Raw genomic sequence first — 19,465 nt, forward strand, 5'->3', positions numbered from 1 at the left:
TATAGGTATTACAAAAAGAGTAGGAAACCCCAAACTTAATAAACCCTATTACTGAAACAATTAACAAACACATTTAATTAGTGTACTGACCATAGCTGAGTGACAGGTTGATACAAATGAAGAGCATTATCCGCTGTAGCACTGGCACACTAGCAGCCATTGTCTCATAAGCAGAGGAGAGAACTTAAATACTTCCAGACTTTCTAAAAGAACTGGTAAAGAATTTGCTTTGGCTTAACTAGAACATTCTTCTTAGGCAAGCAAAAATCACCCAGCTTTCTTTTATTTGAGTAATTAGAACAATGTTTGGTGTTTCTGGTATCTGATACATCTTTTAATCTTCTGATACTTTGGGGTATTGATTTTGCAAAAAATCCATTGTGAATGAAGCATCAATCCTGCAAATGAATCCACACTGATTTCTGACAGTCTATTTGTTTAAAAACTTCAGAAGCCAAACCATGAGCTTCAAGGAATTCCAGACAGTTATTTTATTTTATGAGATGGTATTTTTAAGACTATTCTAAAGAAAAAAAAAGTACTTTAGAAGTGCTTTGGGAGAAAAAGTACCAGAATGAAGCAGAAAATTTTACTTCCATCATTTTTTTCTTGTCTTAAGAATACAAATACAAAAGTTTATTTCATAAAGCTGTCAAAAATAAAATAAAATAAAATCCCTGAAATTTACCTCCACAGCAAACGTTTTATTAAATCTGAAGTTCATGAGGGATATTTCCATGGCCGAGCGAATAACTTCAGTTGGCATATTACTACTGTCATCACCTCCAGACTACATGTGCTATGAACATACTGCGTACAGTAGGGACAGATAAGATTAGGTCACTCACTAAAAACAATCAACATGGTTTGCTACTCAGCAGTGTTCTAAGTTCTGCTCCTAAAAAGTGCGTGCATGCTCTCTAAGTTCAGTACATGGTCACTGTGTGTCCTTGTGTCAACCAAGTTAAGTAAACGCCTGATGATTTGCAGTCAGAATTTATGGTGATGCAGCACTGAGAGTTCCTAAGTTTTTCTGGCTGTCACCTATCACTTGTGTTATTTTGTATTCTACCAACTCCAACAGCAGAGAGGAGGGGGGTTGCTCAAATCAAGATAAAAGTTTCCTGTAAGAGGCATTATTAAAAAAGAAACAATTTTCATTAAAATGTATCCCACAAAAATGCCGATCAACTGACTTCTGCTTATCAAACATATTTGTTACTGTTCGGAACAAAGCAGCACTTGAAGCATATCAGAATGCATGCGTATATCTATCAAAAGATGCTTCTCTTGTCTGCTATAAGTGATACATTTTGTTTTTCTTTAATAGGACATTCTGATGTTTTATCATAATGTACCAAGCCTCACCTCATAATACCAGAACAACTCTAATTCAGACCCCTACTCAATGGGGTCATAACAAGTGCAGATCTTTTTGCAACGCTTTTCATGGCATTTTGCAAGAGACCACAAAGCATCACTCAGCAAACAACTGACAAGCAAGGGATAGAACACGCCCCCTGAATACTGTGGCATGCAGTTGATCTGAATTTAATACAATCCCCAAAAAGAGGGTCAGAAGAGAGCATTATTAACTGAAATGATTTTTGTGACCATTTCGGAGAGTAGACCATACACTCTCCGCAGCTGCATCAGTACAACTGAGAGACAGGGAAGTGGAATGAACAAGTACAGGCAGAGATGGTTTCCTAGTCAGTGTCTCTTCTGGACATTTTGGAATGTTGCTTCCATCCAGGCAAGGATATTAAAATCAGTCTTTCTTCAGAATTAAAAAAAAAAATAATTATTTTGTTTTGAAGTTATACCAGAAGCCTCCTTAAGTAAAGCAGATATTTAAAAATACTTGGTAAAGAACCTAGCCATGAAGAGTCTCGCCTTAGAGAAATCTGGAAGCACCAGCTTCTCCAGTTCCTAGCTGTTTTGCAAAAAACGCCCTCCTCTTCATAGTTATGCAAGAGAGACCAAAACAATTCTGAGAAGACAAACAAGCAAAAAAAAAAACCAAAAAAAAACAACCCAGCCAAAATACTCAAATGTAGGAACCATAAAAAAATGCTAGAAAAATTTTAATAGACTCAAAGTGTTCCTAAGGTTAGAAAACCTCAGTGCTTACTTCTCTTTATATGAATTTCAGTAGATACTAGGCATCTGCATTCTTCTCTCAATTTAAATGCAAAGCACTCATAAAGCAAATTTAATAGCATTTGAGATTAACACAATTGTTATTAGGTACACTGCTGACAATGTAGAAGTATTTTGGGAAAGATATTCTGTGTCATAGCAAAAGCATATTTAACAGAATTACAGTCAGAAGCAGCTGAAGAGGAGGAACTAAGAAAGAAAAAGAAATCAAACCAGCCTTATTCACTTGCTTTTTAAATATGATTTTACAAATCAGTGCTTGAGGATGTCTCCTTAGGTTTCAGAAACACAGCATGCCTGGCAGTAGAGGACCTTGCAGAACACCATCTCCTGTATGGAAGGCACAGAAGCGTACAGTGCTGACCACAACTCAGCTGCTCTCCATTTGACATAGCGTTTTTATCCTATCGCTCCCATCATATTTGTTTTCTAACTTCAAGCCTCTAACTTCTCAACATCATTTTACACACAAGGTATGAGCTCAGGAACAACTTTGACCCCTGCTGTTTTACAACAACAATCAGTTTCTGGCCTGCACCTTAACTGCCTGCTTATGCTACGCTGTGCAAAAATCTTGTTGGTACCAGGAAAGCGGTGATGAACCACCACTGATACACGTGGTGTAACATAGTAAGTTATCATGTAACATAGTAAGCTATCCTGAAGCAATCACTGTAACACCTTCCAGAGGGTATTTGTTAAGTGCCCTGATGGGAGAAAAGAAGGGCAGCCAGAATCAGCGTTAGTAGAAAGCCATTCAGATTATTTACTTCTGACATTTTTTTTCCAAATTCTAATATTAACATTACTTCTACAGTTACTCTCTTCACTTTATTTCCCAGTGCTGAGGACAATCCACAAAACAGTCACAATTAAGGAACATATACAAATAGGTGCATATGTATTTATGAAAACATAAATATTCATTTATGTATTCTAATTAAAACAGGAGCCACTCTCAATCACTGTCCTCCTCTTATGTCCATTTAAGCACATAGACCGCTGTCTTTTCACAAACCTTTTAGTATCCTTTTCTCATGGTCACTGCTTTTGGCTATAGTCACTTATGATAATACAGACAAGTGAGCAAATATGAGGTCTAGAAGAATTTCTGTTCTGAATAAGAAGTGAACTGATCCTTGACAATGTGATGAGGTTCTTCAACTGTCCGTGGCATAATGTCCTCCAAGCTTCAATTCAGGATGGCTCCAGTTGCTAAATTAAACAGTATGCACTCTATTGGGATTCGACTGCAGAAAACACACCCTGGCTATCGTGGGATTTGAGTTCAGCAACCAGCCTACAGTTTGTGCAGGACTACTGTTTTTTAATAAGATGCATTAAAGGAATTTAACTAAGGTGGGGTGAGAAAGAATTCAATGAGAGACAACAAATATTCCACAGAAGGCCGGGGGGGGAGGTGGGGGGAGAGAGAGAATCTGATTTTAACAAAATTCAAGAAAGAAGATGAAGAGAGAAAGGAATAATAAATATAAATGAAAAGATTACACATACACAGAAAGCAGTAAAGATTCTGATACTTATGGTCCAGGCTAAAAATGTTAAGTTCAGCTAAGCCTTATTTTGAAGTTGGTTGATTTGCCTGCAAGAGGCCACACACACATCCTTCCACTCCATTCTGCTCTATAGACAATAAAATCACCTCTGATCTCAGGATATTTAATAAAACATTTCCTGAGCCAACTATACAATCCGCCCTGCAAAAAAATGTCTAAACACTGATAATGGTTGAAAAAGTAAGGATACCAGAATTATCTAGTCTAAATTCCAGAAAGAACTTGCAACATATTGCTATTAATAAAGAAAACTAAGTTTAGCAGCTTGTCTGTACAAATAAAAAGAATGTTTGCATTTAGGAAAGCCAATATTAAAAAAAAAAAACAAAACAACCCAAACAAACAAAAAACTAAGTTATTTTAGAACAGGCCTACGTAAGAATAAATAACACTGCACATATTTTCCAGCTAAAGGTATATTTAAAACGTGCAGGTAAATAATATTCACTGTCTGACTGCAGGAAAAGCATATTAACATTTCAATTTCAAAATTGAAAGGAGAATAAGTCACTTGAATCTATATTTACTGCAAGGTCTTAAACAAATGCTCTACAAGACACTACCCTACAACTCCATCTCTAAATGGAACTATAAAATTAAATAACAAAAATATCTATGTTCTTGTCCAAGACAGAGACTAAATATGAATGAAGTTTGTAAAAAACGGGAACACATTATTCTAAACTAAGAGGCAGTCTCCATTCTTGAGAGCACTGCAAAGGCACAGTTTTTCAGGGGAGTACGTATAATGTATAAAATACATTAAAAAACAAAAACCACTAGAAAAAATCGAGACCAAGCATTTAGCAGGTCTCTAAGTCAGGCCTGAAGATGATGCAAGTAGATTTCTCCTTTTCTCCCCCTTTAAAACCATCGCAATGTGAGAGACAAGAACTGCACAGAGCACGTTTTGGATATGGATAAATATCTGAAATATCCCCCTTGTGCACAACGCCAGAAAGAAGAGACGTGAAATTTACCCAGCGCAATAGGTAAGAAATAAAAGGTACCAAGCCTAACATTCGGAGGAAGGAATTTTATCTTAAATAATTAATTAATTGCAGTATTTTAAAATATTACATGACAATGCCATATTTGTTAGAATTCTCATTCTTATGAAATAGGGATTTATTTATTTATTTATTTTTTACATAGGCATAGTATCTTTAAGTCAAATCCATAAACTTCCAATTAAACATATACTTCAACTTGCCAGAACCAGGCTCCCAAAGAACAAGTTAAGGCTTTTACTGTTATTGAAATAGACAAGCTCAAAGATCTCATCAGTATAAACTAACACTGTGGATCACAAATCAAGCATTTAACAATTAGTGAAGACTAGCATTTGATGTTCCATATGCAAACTTAACTCTGATTTTTAGAAATGCTGAAGGCAGACCATGAGAATAAAAAAATTTCATCTTAAAAATTCATACTTGGCAAGGCGATAAGCAGTTGGTAATGGTGTCTCACTAACATTTTTGTAAGCTATCCATATATCTACACATATGTGGAAATATATAAATATGACAATGCTGTGTTGCTCAAGAGCCTGAAAGAAAATAAGATTTTGAACAGTCATTTGAAAAGTATGCGTGAAATAGTATGTGTGAACATCCTATTTTAAAATGAACTGAAGTTTTAATGATTTAGCAAACTCTTGGTTGGCTTTCCTGATTTTTCTATTCCATTCAATGGTCACATTTAAATAGAGTCAAAGCATTAGCCTATACTATTGACAAACCTAGGTAATGTTGAAAAGGAATTTAAGAGAAGACTACAACTACTTGATAAACTCTGACTGCTGAGATGCACATGCAATTAGGCTCATTAAAGCAAAGGAAAGTCCAACCTGTAGAAGATGGTATAACTTTAAATGTTTGATCAGAAGAGATAGAGCTATGACTTGAGTCATTATTTTATTTGGAAAAGTAGTTCATGAATGGAGAACAGACAGCTAAAATACTTTGAAATCAGAACATGGAGGATACAAATCTACAGAAACTTAACATATCTGCTTGAAAGAACAGCAGGTTTCAGAACGATGTTACTTTCTAAACTATTTTACAGTTTTTTCTCAAAAGAATTCTCAAAAGATAGTCAAATGCATCTTATTCCTGTAGTTGATGAAAAATCATACAGAATCATAGAATGGCTTGGGTTGGAAGAAACCCCAAAGACCACCTAATTCTAATCCCTTCCCCCTGCCCTGTTGTGGATGGGGTTGCCAATCACTAGATCAGACTACCCAAGAACCCATCAAGCCTGGTAGAATTATTTCAGTCTTTCATAGTGTTGTTTTAAAGGCATTTGTCTCAAAAACCTAAGCAAATATTTCTTACCTGTGTTCCAATAGTCTCCTGGAAGCAGCGTCCAAGCTGAGTTTTAACTGAAACAGGAAACACATGAGGAATGGGTTGTTGATTTGTGTAAGTAGCATGTCCTTTCTGGGTCTTCTGATATGGAAGACCTTGGTAAGAGACCTGTGGATGTCCTGGCTGAGGTACTTTCGATTTTTGTCCTGTTGATGCACTGTCAATTCTTGAAACTTGATGGATCTGAACTGAAGCTTCAGGGGGATGTTTCACATGGATATTCACTATGTTAGGAGGGAACTTCACTAAAATAATTGAAAGAAAAACACAAGAAAAGTTAGTAATAAAATACATTAAAAAAGAGATCCCAGGCACCTCTAAGAAATCTCTTTTTTGTACATCAGAATTTGGATAAATTGGTTTAACGAGACAAAAATGTAGACAACCCTCAAACTTCAGGGTTAGAAAGAAGGGTGAACAAATGCATACAGTCTGATTTACAGAGAAAGAAAATGAAAACTCTTCACAGAGGAAAGAAAGACATTATAGGACTGTAAAGACTGCTACACAAACATGGATGTCAAATTGACTGGTGCAAGATTAAGATTTGTATTTGTGTTCATAATGTGTAGAAAGAATCTCATTCAAAGTTCCAAAGTTCAAACTCTACCAGGTTATTTTTGGATATATAGTAAGTTTTATTGTCTTTTTCAGATCCATCATCTTTCTCTGGAACACAGAAAAAGCTTCGGATTTCATTCTTCACCTTTATATACCTGCCAAGTCTGGAGTTTGCCCCTGTAATAGCTGCCAGCATCTCAATCATCTAAAACCACCACTCCCATCGCTAAACTTTGAATCCAGGATTTGGCAGATAAAGAGGGAGGAAATGTTTTTCAGATATATATGTATGTATGTATGTATGTATTACATGGTTGCAGTTTTAAGCCTGATTACAGATTGAGAACCTCTGAACACTGAATGTGCATTGGTCTGTTAATGAGCCTCAAGCCTCTTTTCATTGAAACAAAAATGTCCTTAAAACATTCAACTCAGTTGAGTAGTTCGGGAGAGGATGAGGGAAAGAAGTATGTAAGAAGTTTTACTGTTGGTAAGCTGAATAACAAAGTTAACATTTACTGTGTCTGGTTAGATCTCTCTGGTCAGCAAGTACTGCACAGACCAAACTGAGGCCAGTCAATAACTAAACATTAGACTGCTTCAACAACAGACAAATGTCATGACATTACTTCCTCTAAAATGCATACTGGATTGCTGAGTCTTCTGAATTGCCTCCCTGCTCTTTTAAACTCATCTAGATATTTTTACATCTCTCAATTTTCACCCTCACAGCTTCATTTCTTGGAAAGCATACTTCATTTATCTTAGCTGCTTTATATAATATTATTTTGTAGAATGTTTTCTTTTCACATTATTTTGATTTTGCTAGGCATATTTTCAGTATTAACTGATCTCTCATAGTTATTCCTAGGGAAAACAAACAAACAAAAACCAACAACCCCCCAAAAAAGGAACACCCCCAATTTTATGTCTATGTTGTAATGCATTGTTTCATTTAGGAAAACCTTCAGAATATTCCCAAGAATAACACCAATAAGAAGGTAGTATTAAGTCAGCAAAATATGACTTCAGGGCCTTACTGGCTCTGCTCTTCAAACCTTGTTTGTAGCAGAAAACAACCTAAATCAAAATTTAAGCTAAGTAAGATCTATTTCAGGTAAATCTTTTCATGAAGAAAAGATTCAGAAGAAGTAGTAAAGCCTTTCTAATTCTCCTAGGGAAGATGGTTTTTGAAGGGTGATTCAAGTGAGAATAGTCTACCTGTGATAAGAGCATAACTAACACTAACTCATTATCTGTATTCCAAATCATAACTGTTTCAGGTATGAAAGGGATCTCTTCTACTAGCTTTACTGCCTGACATATCTGCCAGGTTTTAAAGTGGAAGAGGGTAGATTTAGACTAGATACTAGGAAGAAATTCTTTATTGTGAGGCCGGTGAGACACTGGAACAGGTTGCCCAGAGAGGTTGCAGATGCCCCTCCCTGGAGGTGTTCTCAAGGCCAGGCTGGATGGGGCTGTGAGCAGCCTGGTCTAGAGGGAGGTGTCCCCGCCTATAGTAGGCAGGTTCACAGAATCACACAGAATGGCCAGGGTTGGAAGGGACCTCAAGGATCATGAATCTCCAACCCCCCTGCCACACGCAGGGCCACCAACCTCCTCATTTAATGCTAGACCAGGCTGCCCAGGGCCCCATCCAATCTGGTCTTGAACTCCTCTAGGGACGGGGCATCCAGAACCTCTCTGGGCAGCCTGTTCCAGCACCTCACCACTCTCTCCGTAAAGAACTTCCCCCTGACATCCAACCAAGACCTTCCCTCCCTCAACTTAAAACCATTTCCCCTTATCCTGCTGTTATCTACCCTTTCAGAGTTGACTCCCCTCCTGTTTGTAGGCTCCCTTTAGGCTGCAAAGAGGTCATCCTGCAGCCTTCTTTTCTCCAGGCTGAACAAGCCCAGCTCCTTCAGTCTGTCTTCATAGGTGAGGTGCTCCAGTCCCCTGATAAGGGTTGGAACTACATGACCTTAAGGGTCCCTTCCAACCCAAACCATTCTATGATTCCCATGCAGAATTATCACAGATCTCCTCTCCAGGTCTTGAACCGCTGCGCGGATGTGCTGATTAATTTTGATTTCTATTAGCCATTTCAGGGTGAAATGTTTTGCACTTTTCTTGAACGAAATTAACCATTCCTCCCTACAACATCTTCATTTGGTAATGCAAAAGGGAAGCAAAGATTTTTAACTGTTGATGGTTCTAATGTGGAATTGAGGGACAGGAAAAATCTTTAAGAGGTTAGACTCTTAAGCAGAGATCTATTTTGTGTTCTTAAGACAGGCACTCTAAATCTGAAAATTTTAAAGAGTACTTTTATGTTTCACCATTTTGTCTACAATAATCTGATCTGGAGTTAAATAGCCGCAGAAATAAGTTTCTGTGCTGCTAAATGCATTTCTGTGCTTTCCCACACCACCATACCCCTTTTCAAGTGAGAAACACTCTGGAGAGCTTTAGGGACTAATACTTGAACATGTCACTGGAAGCTATTTCCGCCACCTTCTTTACAGCATTTATGTAGTAGTAGAAAAAACTTCTTTTTTTTCCTTTTCTTTTTTCCTATGATATTGGTTATACTATCTGGAAAGGCTGTTCTGTTTAATTGAATGATATCATGGCCTCCCTACATTATAAAGCTATTAAATTAACTTACAGGACTCTGCCAATTGATATAACAAAGATAAACATAGATTGCATAATTAGTTTTATGTTAGTTTTTTTTTTTTTTTTTTCCAATTCTGATAAGTAAATAAAATCAATTCCAAATGAAAAAAAAAATTCTATCAAGAAAAGAAATTACCTTTTACACCTTGCTGTCCAGACATTGTCAGTGGTAAAGTATGAGTTGAGTGGATAATCTGTGATCCTACAGCCTTATTCATTTGTTGTGGATGATGGTACAGCTTTGGAGTATTGCCATTCTGCACGGGGATCTGACAAAGTTTGCCGGTATAATTAGGAGGGCACTGGCATTTATCTCTAGAACTGCACTGGCCTCCATTCATGCAGGGAAGGTGGCAAATAACTGAAACAAAAACAGAAAGAAGAGTCTTGTTAATGACTTCAACTGTAATTATAGTCAGTATTATCTGACTACATGTCACACGGCAGTCAAGGAGGAAAGGAAAAGGGCTGAGACCTTTATTCATCTGACAGTTGAGGAATGGCTATCTATCTGACATACTCTTGATTACTTTGTGGGAGAACCACCTTCCTTACCCTCCTTCTGCGCCCTCTGCCTGGTCCACATCTTCTTTTCATGACAAACACAGCAAGAACATTCTTTTTTTAGAGGTACCACTATTTTATTATGGTGTTAAGCAATACACTAAATACTGTGCCTGGCTACACCTTTACTTTACAGGTATTTCTATTCAGTCAGCCTCCCATTTCTATAATCTTGAACCATCTAAGCTTCTCTGGAAGACAATGGAAAAACTCCACTGGAGAGTAGACTGTACTGAGGAAAACTTCTTTTCATTGTAAACCTTAGCTGTTCTTGGGAAGAAAACTTCTTACTGAGTGCCCATGTTTTTGCTTGACATTTCTCTCTCAGATAAAAGAATTTGTACATACTTGTCAATGAACCTTATAAAAGTGTAAATTCTACTAAAATGATTTTAGAGACAAATTTCCAAGTCATTAAAATGCTGAAATTCTAATATAAAGAGAAGGAATATTACCTCCGTGCCAGTCAGTATTTGCACATTTACAGCAATGCAAACTATCAGACAAAACATTAAAAAAAAATATCAACATTAAATGAAAAATGTTTCTTAACTCACATACAAACAACTCAGTACATTCTAAAAATGTGGCATAGGTCTTTATAATCAGTGACAATCTAGCTGAGCTGTCAACATTTCCAAGAATTAAATGATGCAAAAAGAAGAGGAAAAATACTGTAATTTTGTGCAAGGCAAGCTAAGGTCATTTTTTTCAGAAGTTTGATATTTCTGGAAAAATAACAAGAGTATCCATTTGTTATCTGTTTTAAGATAAGACTCTGGCTGAATGAATAAAATAAGAAAAAAATCTAGACTTGCAGCAATTCTGTAATTTTCTTGGATTGCTATGGCTCAGTTTATATTGAATTACAATAAAAATGTAAAAGTGTAGATAACACAAAATCATTAGGAACCTGGAGCTTGTTGGCCCAAGGGGTATCATCTCTGGACTGCCACAGCTTGTTGCCATTATTAATACTAATAACAGTACTGGAAAAAGAACTCGTGTGTTGTGTGTCGCAAGAAGACAAATAGGACACTGAGCAGCTGTGTAATTCACTTGGCCCAGAAGTGCTACAGAAACACAGCAACTAGACTGCCCTGGAGCAGAGCATCATAGCATTGACAGGATATGGGATGTGCTCACCTCATCACCAAGATGGGTCAGTACAAAACATAAACAACTAAAACTGTTTTTTCTGCCCTATTCTGCAAGTGTTTATTTAATATATTTATTGCCTTACCCAATTTTTCAGTTTGTATAAGTGGACTAAAAGTACTTCAAGCCATAGCACTGCAAATCAGCAGCAAGATGCTTAGATGCCTTCAAAAGGCAGCCTAGCCTTCTTCATGACAGACCTTGATTTTTCAGTCATTAGAAAGCTGTTGTGACTTCATCCAAGCATACAAAAAACATCCTTGCAGAAAAGACTACATTTCAGAACAGAATGAAAGACAATTTGATCCCCATAGTAATGAAAACAAGATAATTCTCTCACACCAATTCTTTATGTACTGGCTGAGTGAGCAGGTTTACCTTAATGGCAACAACGCACAATGACTCTCAGATGCTTGCAAAGATCTGCCAAAGCAAGGCTGAGAACACACTGCACAATGACACAGCTTTAAGTAGTGTCAGGTGATAGCAGTTGGGCATTTGAGAGGAGTAATGTGAATCAAAAGGTCTCACTGAGGAAGGCAGTAAAAAGCTTAACCCATCAACTTTCTTTCTGTTCTCTCTGGCCCCAAAGCAACAAGGAAATGAGCAAAAAACAGCCTTTAAATAATACAAATATACTCATTATTTCCACCAAAACCTATCAATTTCTTCTGAGCACCTGTTCCCATAAAGCAGTTGGTTTCTGGTAGGCAGCATCACTGGGTACCTCTCTCTGGACAGAGGCTCCTCTCCTGAAAGCAGACCAAAAGCTCTGCTTCAAAGAGTTGTGCTAAACATACTGGACAGGAAGATAATGACAGGATAGGACTTCTTGTCCTCTCTTCCTGTGATTTACAGTGATTATTCACATAAGTAACTTGCGCAATTAAGTGCAAACAAGCACTACTTAAAAGACAAGTCTAAAATTAATAGTCTGGCCTAGTGCATGAAAAACGAACTTTAAATAATGAGACTATATTACATATACCTGAAAACATAAAATTCTGTAATAAAAATTTGGAACTATACAATTCTGATTCCTATTCAGCCATGTAAGAACAAATAGGGTGTATGTTAGGGCTAAACCAGATAATCTCAAATGGCAAACTTTATGAGTAATAGAGAACTTTGTCAAAAAAAAAAAAAGAAGAAAAAGACAAACATTGAACTAATATATTTGGCAATTTTAAATAGGCATAATAGGCCCACATATGCTACTTCTGGTGCTTCCTCAGGTAGTTTATGGACAGAGAAAGGGCTACAATTATGACGCAGTGTTGGAAATCACAAGCAACTCATTTTATCAGAGCTAGGATTACACACAGACCACTCAAGAAAAGTGAGCTGAAAGGGAGTAGGCCTCCAAAAGGGTGGAGGAAGTAAATGCCACTTTTCTTTGACAAGGCTTTGGGAATAACAGGTTAACTAAGAGCAAGGAGCCCTGGGGAAAGGACCACTTAAAGCAGAAACAGGATACAAAGCCAATGGATGTTTGAACAGCTCAACTTCTGATGAAAGTTTTTTGCTTTGTTTTATTTTGTCATTGAGGTTAAAGAACTTAAACAAACAGAACGGCTGAAAGCTGCCAGCAGGCATAGGGGACATTCTGACAAAACCATTCTGACAAAACCCAGACCCAGGCACTGGGAGAGACGGTTAGAAGATGCTGGTTTTGCACATATATTCATAACTTCCATTCAGACAAAGGAACCATTGGAACCTGATTCTCACTGGGCTCCTCCTCATTTCCTCTGGAAGGGGAGAAAGAAGGAAATAAAAACATTTGTAATGGTGTGAAATCTTCTAGCTGCTCAGAGTCTGATAAAAACACAGACAGACCTGCACAAGATGACATGAAATTTCTGTTCACATGTGGGTATCTTTACAAACAAAACAAAGGACCTAAGAAAAGCAACAAATTCTTCACTTTACACAAGTGATGACTAGTAAATTGAATCTCTTAATGGTATACTAAGGAACTGGCAACATACAATTGAACAGATTTAACAATCTGTTAATACAAACGAATATTCATCCTTTAGATACATGAAGACTTGTTTAAGTGTCTAGAAACACTAAGTTTTCTCCTTTTTCTTGAGCAATTAACTGGTAATTACAAGCTTTGATTTCTCTGGCATCAAAGGCCTTGATTACCCTGATCTGGCACAGCTTGGTGTGATGCTGTGCTTCAGATGCCTTCATAGGGAGTCTAAAAAGGCAGGATTCAGAGAAAAAAAGAGGATCTTTACAACATAAGTCCCTGACTATGGACTGGACTGTAACTATATCACCTAATTTGTTTTCAAGATACTCAGACGACCTTGAACAGCTCCAAAAAAACTAATTTAATCAAGACTGAATGTTTTTGTTTAATCAAAATGATGTGTAGCAAAACAAATTCCAAGAACTTAAATCCTTGTAATCCTTAGAAAATAGCCTATACTTACAAAAATGAACCCTGAGGATGTACGTAAACTCCCTTCCTGCAGCCAAACTGTTGAAGAAAATGAAGATGACTTTTGAAATGTTCCTCATCTAGCTTTCCAAATCCCTTTTCATTTGCACCTCAGGGAACAGACAAGTTTATCTCACACTTTCCCTCATCACTGTTTGCCTTTTTGACTTATTCACTATCAACTATTCCAGTGTAAGCATGATTCAAGTACATCAATAAACTCTCCAAGAACTTCAATACTGCTCACTAGATCACAGCATTTCCATGAATTAGTTGATTTTGTCTGAGTACTACACAGTTATTCTATTTCCCACTGCAGTTTGTGCATCTTTCTTCCATGTTATTAAGAATACAGAAAATGCAAAAACTGGCACAGATCTTCCAACTCAGAAAGAAGGGACTGCATGCATATGCATTGAAGGGTAGCAATATCCTATAGAATGATCTTCCTGTAATGCTGTGGTTCTTCTCCTCCAGACCCTTCACCGTCTTTGTAGCCTTCCTTTGAACACCTTATAATACATTCATGTCCTTTTCATGCTGTGGCCCCCAGCCCACACCCAGTGCTGGAGGTGAGGTCACACAAAGCAGAGCTGGACCCCTCCCCCTCACCTGGTGGCAGTGCTGGACCTGGGCATCCCAAGGCACATTTGGCCCTTTGGTTTGACACAGAACGCTGCTGGCTCATATTCTATTTGTTGCCAAACATGACTCCCCAGATCCCTTTTCACAGGGCTGCTCTCCAGCCTCATCTCAATCTGCACATATATACGGAGTTGACCTGTTGAACGTACAGGATCCAGCACTTGAAACTTCAAGCAGGTGGTGGTTGCCCAGTCCTCCAATTTGTAAAGATCTTTCTGCAAGGTCTCTCTGCTATCAAGGGAGTCAACGGCTCTTACCAATTGTCATCTACAAACTAACTTAGTATACATTTTAATCCTGTATTCAAGTCATTTATGAAAATGTTAGAGAGAACAAGACATATAGAAATTTCCGTAGCAAAAAAAATAATGAATTAGTTAACTACTAGTGTAATTAGATTTAGGTAAGCTTACACAAATGCAGATTGCCCTGGAACTGTATGAATTTAAACATATACGATGACAAGATGCAAACTGATAGGAACAGGGGACAGTAAAATAGCATAGATAGAGTTCCAAGAATGTTCCTGCTGAAGCAGTTCATTATTAGAGGCTGATTTTATCAGACTTGCTGGACACCAATTGTGAACAAAAACACTAACATCTATTTTATATACTCCTAGGATTTGATTTCTCCTTATTCTGAGCTTCTATATTTGTAATTGTCAACACAGTACATTCCAAGTGGCTACCTAATGCTCCTTTACATGTGAAATCCTGAGCTTCAAGTTTTTCATAAAATAAGCTACTTAAGAAGATACACATACTGAAGTGACTACTGCATTTTAAAATTCACATTTTAGTTCTTTTATTTCTCTCCCAGTACATGTTTACAAGTAGAAAACAGCCCTGTGTCACATCACTCCAGATGGCACGCTTCTTTATGTGGTCTATACTGAATGTGCTCCTTTGCACCATCATCTTCACATTGCTTATTAGCAGATCCATAACAACCCTAATAAGGACCTTATTAAACAAATTTTGAATCCAAATGCTGCAATGCAGTAATAAATATAGAACCGAAATGCTGAATGTGATAAAGGCAGCACAGTTCAAATGTTTCCTCTGGAAAAAGATATACAGCACTGGAGGGAAAAGCTCATATGGCAACCTACTTCAAACAGTTTGAACAAAAATATGCAGTAATTAAACTGTTCTCTCAGCTATCACAAATTAACTTTGTTAGAATTATCTATCTTACATTTTCAAACTATTACTACCACAGGATGTTTCAGAAAGTAGCACAGTCCCAGCTGGGAATGGGATTGTAAGTTCTGCAGTTTATCCAGACAAGAAAACCAAATTATTGCCAAAATAAACAAGCTTCACATGTTTTAATTAAAAAAAAAAAAAAAAAAAAAAAAAAAAACAACTCAGAATAAAAATCATGTTAGCCACAAAGAACAGCCCTGAAGTTCAATGCTTCCAAAACACAATTCTTTCTGCAGAAGTTATTTTCAGTAGGCAAAACCATACTCTTACATTCCCACCATTATAATAATTCTAAAAACAAGCATACAAGCAGAATGATGGCATAGCTTAGGAACTGTATTTATTCACTTTTCATTAAAATCTCCGCCTCTCAACAAAATAACATTAATGCTAAGCTAATTACCTGGGTCATTTAATTAGTTTATTACTAAGTACACATGCCATTTCAAGATTGTAAACATTAAAGATGTAAGTCAACATCACAGTCAAGGGATGTACTCAACTAGTAGGGAATTTCTGAGCAAGAGAATGAATCACACTTGACTAACAGTAACACTTTACTTCCCTTTGATCTAATTGCAACCACATTTTTTTATTAGGAAGACTGGTACAGGTCGCTGCCCTTAAAACATCCCAGAGTCTAGAGATCTTTGAGGTTTGGATTCAAGTCACTGTTCTCATCTTCAATTCAGTCATGAGGACTGAAGCTGGTAGAATTACTAGGAGCAAGTAGCAGTCACTAAAGCTGGCTGAGCAGGCATGATTTTACACTTTAAAACATGCTGGTCCAGGATCCTAGCGAATTATTCTTACTCTAAAAGGATTCTTCCACTCAACATATGAAATAAACTCCCAGACAGCTTTCTCTTTTTGTAACTCTCTCTACTCCATGAAAAATGTATATGTATTGTACATAAGTACATATTTAAAAAGAAAAAATAAAAGTGAAAAGACATTGCACTAAGGAAGCTCAACAACTATCATGATGCCTGTGTCTAGTTATTTTCAAATTACTGAATGTTTACATTAGAAAAGAAAAACCTTACGGATACACACTCTCTCAGCTCCAGATCACCAAGACAGCCATTTTCAAGTTGCTGTAACACAATTATTCTAAATAAACTTTGTGTTTTTCATTGACAAAATCTATTTTCCTTGCAATATGTCTGTTGAATGCAAACTTCCACAAACGAGAACTACAATAGTAGTTTATTATTATTATTATTACAGATCTGCAATAACATGATTATAAACAGAAATTAAACGCTAGCTGTTCTCTTAATACCTTTACTGCTGTTCTCATGATTTTGGAAGATACACCTCTTTAAATGAAATTGTATTCATAGCAGTTCTTTTCAAGCCCCTCTATGTACCACTATCAGCAACAATTTAACAACTCGTGCAGTACATTAAAGGCTATTTAGAGGAACATCTGTGATGTTACTTGATGCAGCACTACATGACAATTACCAAGGAAAGCAAGTGGCAGAAAATTTCACAAATTCAAGTTCAAATTACCTACATCTTCAGGCATTTTTACATATTCACACCTGCCAACAGCAACTTTCCCCATTTAAATTTTTTTTTTTTTTTTTTTTTTAACTCAGCTGAGAAGTATAGGCTCAGCTCTCAGATGATCATTACCTCCACAAGTAACTGAACTTCATTTGAATTGCTGAAAGGCTGTCTAACGATTAGCATCATTTAGTGATGCTATCAACTCACTGTAGACAAGGTGCACTGTGCATAACAAATCAGTATCCACTAGAAAAGAACTACTACTTACTTATGAAAAAGGAGGAGGGATGCTATCTTCACAGTAAATGGAAAGCGCTGAGATTCCATATGAGAAGGAACAGAGTAGGTGTTGCTTTTGTTCTTTCCACAGTTATTTACATCAGTAATCTCATTAATTCCAGACGCTGCTCTCAATGGACATGCTTGGCCTGGATCTCTTACGATCCCTCTAACAAAGACCCCCCAAACTTGCCACGTGACCAACACTGAGGGACTGCCACCCTCTCTGGAACACCAGGAAAGCATCAGAGTTCTGCAAGAGTGCAAGAAGCAACCTGTACAATGGGCTGCAGCATTGGAATGAGGGTCCCAGCCCTCAGAAAGAGCCTCACACTTACTGGAAATTAAGTGAATTCGGATGCACGAGGTTAAGCCATGGACCAGGAACCACTTAAGGAACAGGAAACAAACTAAGACAAGAGATGGAGTACAACCTGCAGATTAAACACCACTAACGTTGGGTGTTTAAATTAGAGCTACGTGTCTAAATCTCAGTTGTTAATAACAGCTTCTCCCAGTGCAGTTAAAATAGTCAATGTATGCATGAGAGCTACTCGACTGACCAATTTTAAGCGTCTGTATTAAGAGTTTATTAGAATTTATCATATTATCAAAAATTTTAGATCTCTACTGATGGCAAAGAAGATTTCAGCACACACCTCCAATGTGGATGCTGACATTCATACTGTCTTGGTCTGAAAGCTGAATCACACTGGATGTCAATTTTTCATTATAAAGACATAAATAAATATAAATGTTGGGGCACCAGTCACTCTTCAGTGAAGACACTTCAAGTATAACAGATCCTGACACTGAAAACCAGGCGGTGTGTTTAGATCATAAAGGACAAGGTAACAACATATTTTAGAGAAACACACATTTTTGAGTAATCCAAGAAAGAAATCCAAAACTTAAACAGGCAAGACAATTTCAGCGTACTACTCTTATGGCTTCCTTAGTTTTAAATGAAGTACTCTGAGAAACTTGAGAAGAAAAGCTTGATGGTAGTGCTTTCATAAAGATGCACCCACAAAGTCAACCAGCAGATATGCCCCCAGGTGTGTCACCTATCACTCAAAGCGAATCCAAAGATTAACTCTCTCACAGGACCCATACCACCCCTTTCCAAGACCACTGCCATAAGGCATGTCAAATGCCACCAGAGGCCCGTGTCTAGGTGACTGAAATAAAGACCATCTGATCAACATATGGGGAAAAAGAAAAGAAAAAACAACAACCTATTACACTGTGGAAGAAATAGGATGTAAAAAAAACCAAAACTATTAGACTATTCAATTGTCACCAGAAAAATTAGAGGCATGCCCTGTTAAGAGAAATGGGCTAAGGTGGTGGTTATTGAACATAAAAAGAGTGTAGTTAAAATGGTAATTGAGAAACAACTGACACAAGGATCCTGGCTCATGCATCCTAACATGTGTGATTCTCACATTTACTCTTTGTTAAATCTGCTTCTAATATTCTCAATATCTGAGATGACATAAATTCTATTTTTAGAGAGACATGGAGAGAGCGTTAAGTGATGACCTAGTCCTGTCCTGACTACATTTGATGAATCTACTGATTATATTAGAGCTGATTCTGATATATTGAATGTAACCAGGCCTAGAAACTGGGTACTAAGGAAAAAAAAAACCAACACTAATTGCTGTGGAATTACTGCATTGCAAATGGCTAACATCAGACCTTTGAAAATGATCTAACACATATAGACAAGGTACTCCAGTCATTTATTCAGATTTCTACAGTAAATATAAATTTTAGATATAATTTTCTTTTTTGTTTAAGACATATGCAATTGAACTAAATTCACTAGGAAAGCCTAGGTTTGAAAAAGTAGCATGGTAGCAATGCTTTATAATCATCATTCTTAAGACAATTTCCTGCAGGATACAAGTATATGTGTATACAGCAAAATGGTATGCTGCAGTATTAAAATTTCATGTATATCATTTTAAGCAGTCCTGAATAACTTATTAATTGCCACTGTCAAAATGAGAAGGCCAAAACCAGTATGCTCTATGTCTGATGAAAACCAGCAGTTCCTATGTTCCCAGTACTTTTAAGGCCCTTACTATTCTGTATAGTTTTGTGTATGCCTGTGCATGCATAATACAAATGCCTATTAGATGATCTTGTAATATATCTGTTTTCAATAAACAGAGTGAGAGTTCAACAGAATTCAACAACTAACAAGCATCTTCATTGCTACAAGATCCTTCCAGGCTGCATTCTTCCTTTCTGGTGCCAGCTGAGCAG

The 19,465-nt window shown here is 37.0% G+C and overlaps 1 protein-coding gene across 7 annotated transcripts in view; it reads right to left on the reverse strand.

Annotated features, from left to right (window-relative positions):
- LTBP1 (latent transforming growth factor beta binding protein 1) overlaps positions 1-19,465 on the reverse strand; it is a 187,540-nt gene that overhangs the window by 93,051 nt on the left and 75,024 nt on the right. For all 7 annotated transcript variants that reach the window (XM_090135253.1, XM_031593368.2, XM_031593374.2 and 4 more), the window contains 2 exons: positions 9,495-9,719; positions 6,083-6,360 (listed from right to left, as the gene is read on the reverse strand). In XM_090135253.1, the coding sequence (XP_089991379.1) occupies positions 6,083-6,360; positions 9,495-9,719 (503 nt within the window). The remainder of the gene's footprint in view (positions 1-6,082; positions 6,361-9,494; positions 9,720-19,465) is intronic.

This window comes from Phasianus colchicus, chromosome 2 (genome assembly GCF_987193195.1).
Source record: "Phasianus colchicus chromosome 2, bPhaCol1.hap1.1, whole genome shotgun sequence".
In the NCBI taxonomy this organism is placed as follows: domain Eukaryota; kingdom Metazoa; phylum Chordata; class Aves; order Galliformes; family Phasianidae; genus Phasianus; species Phasianus colchicus.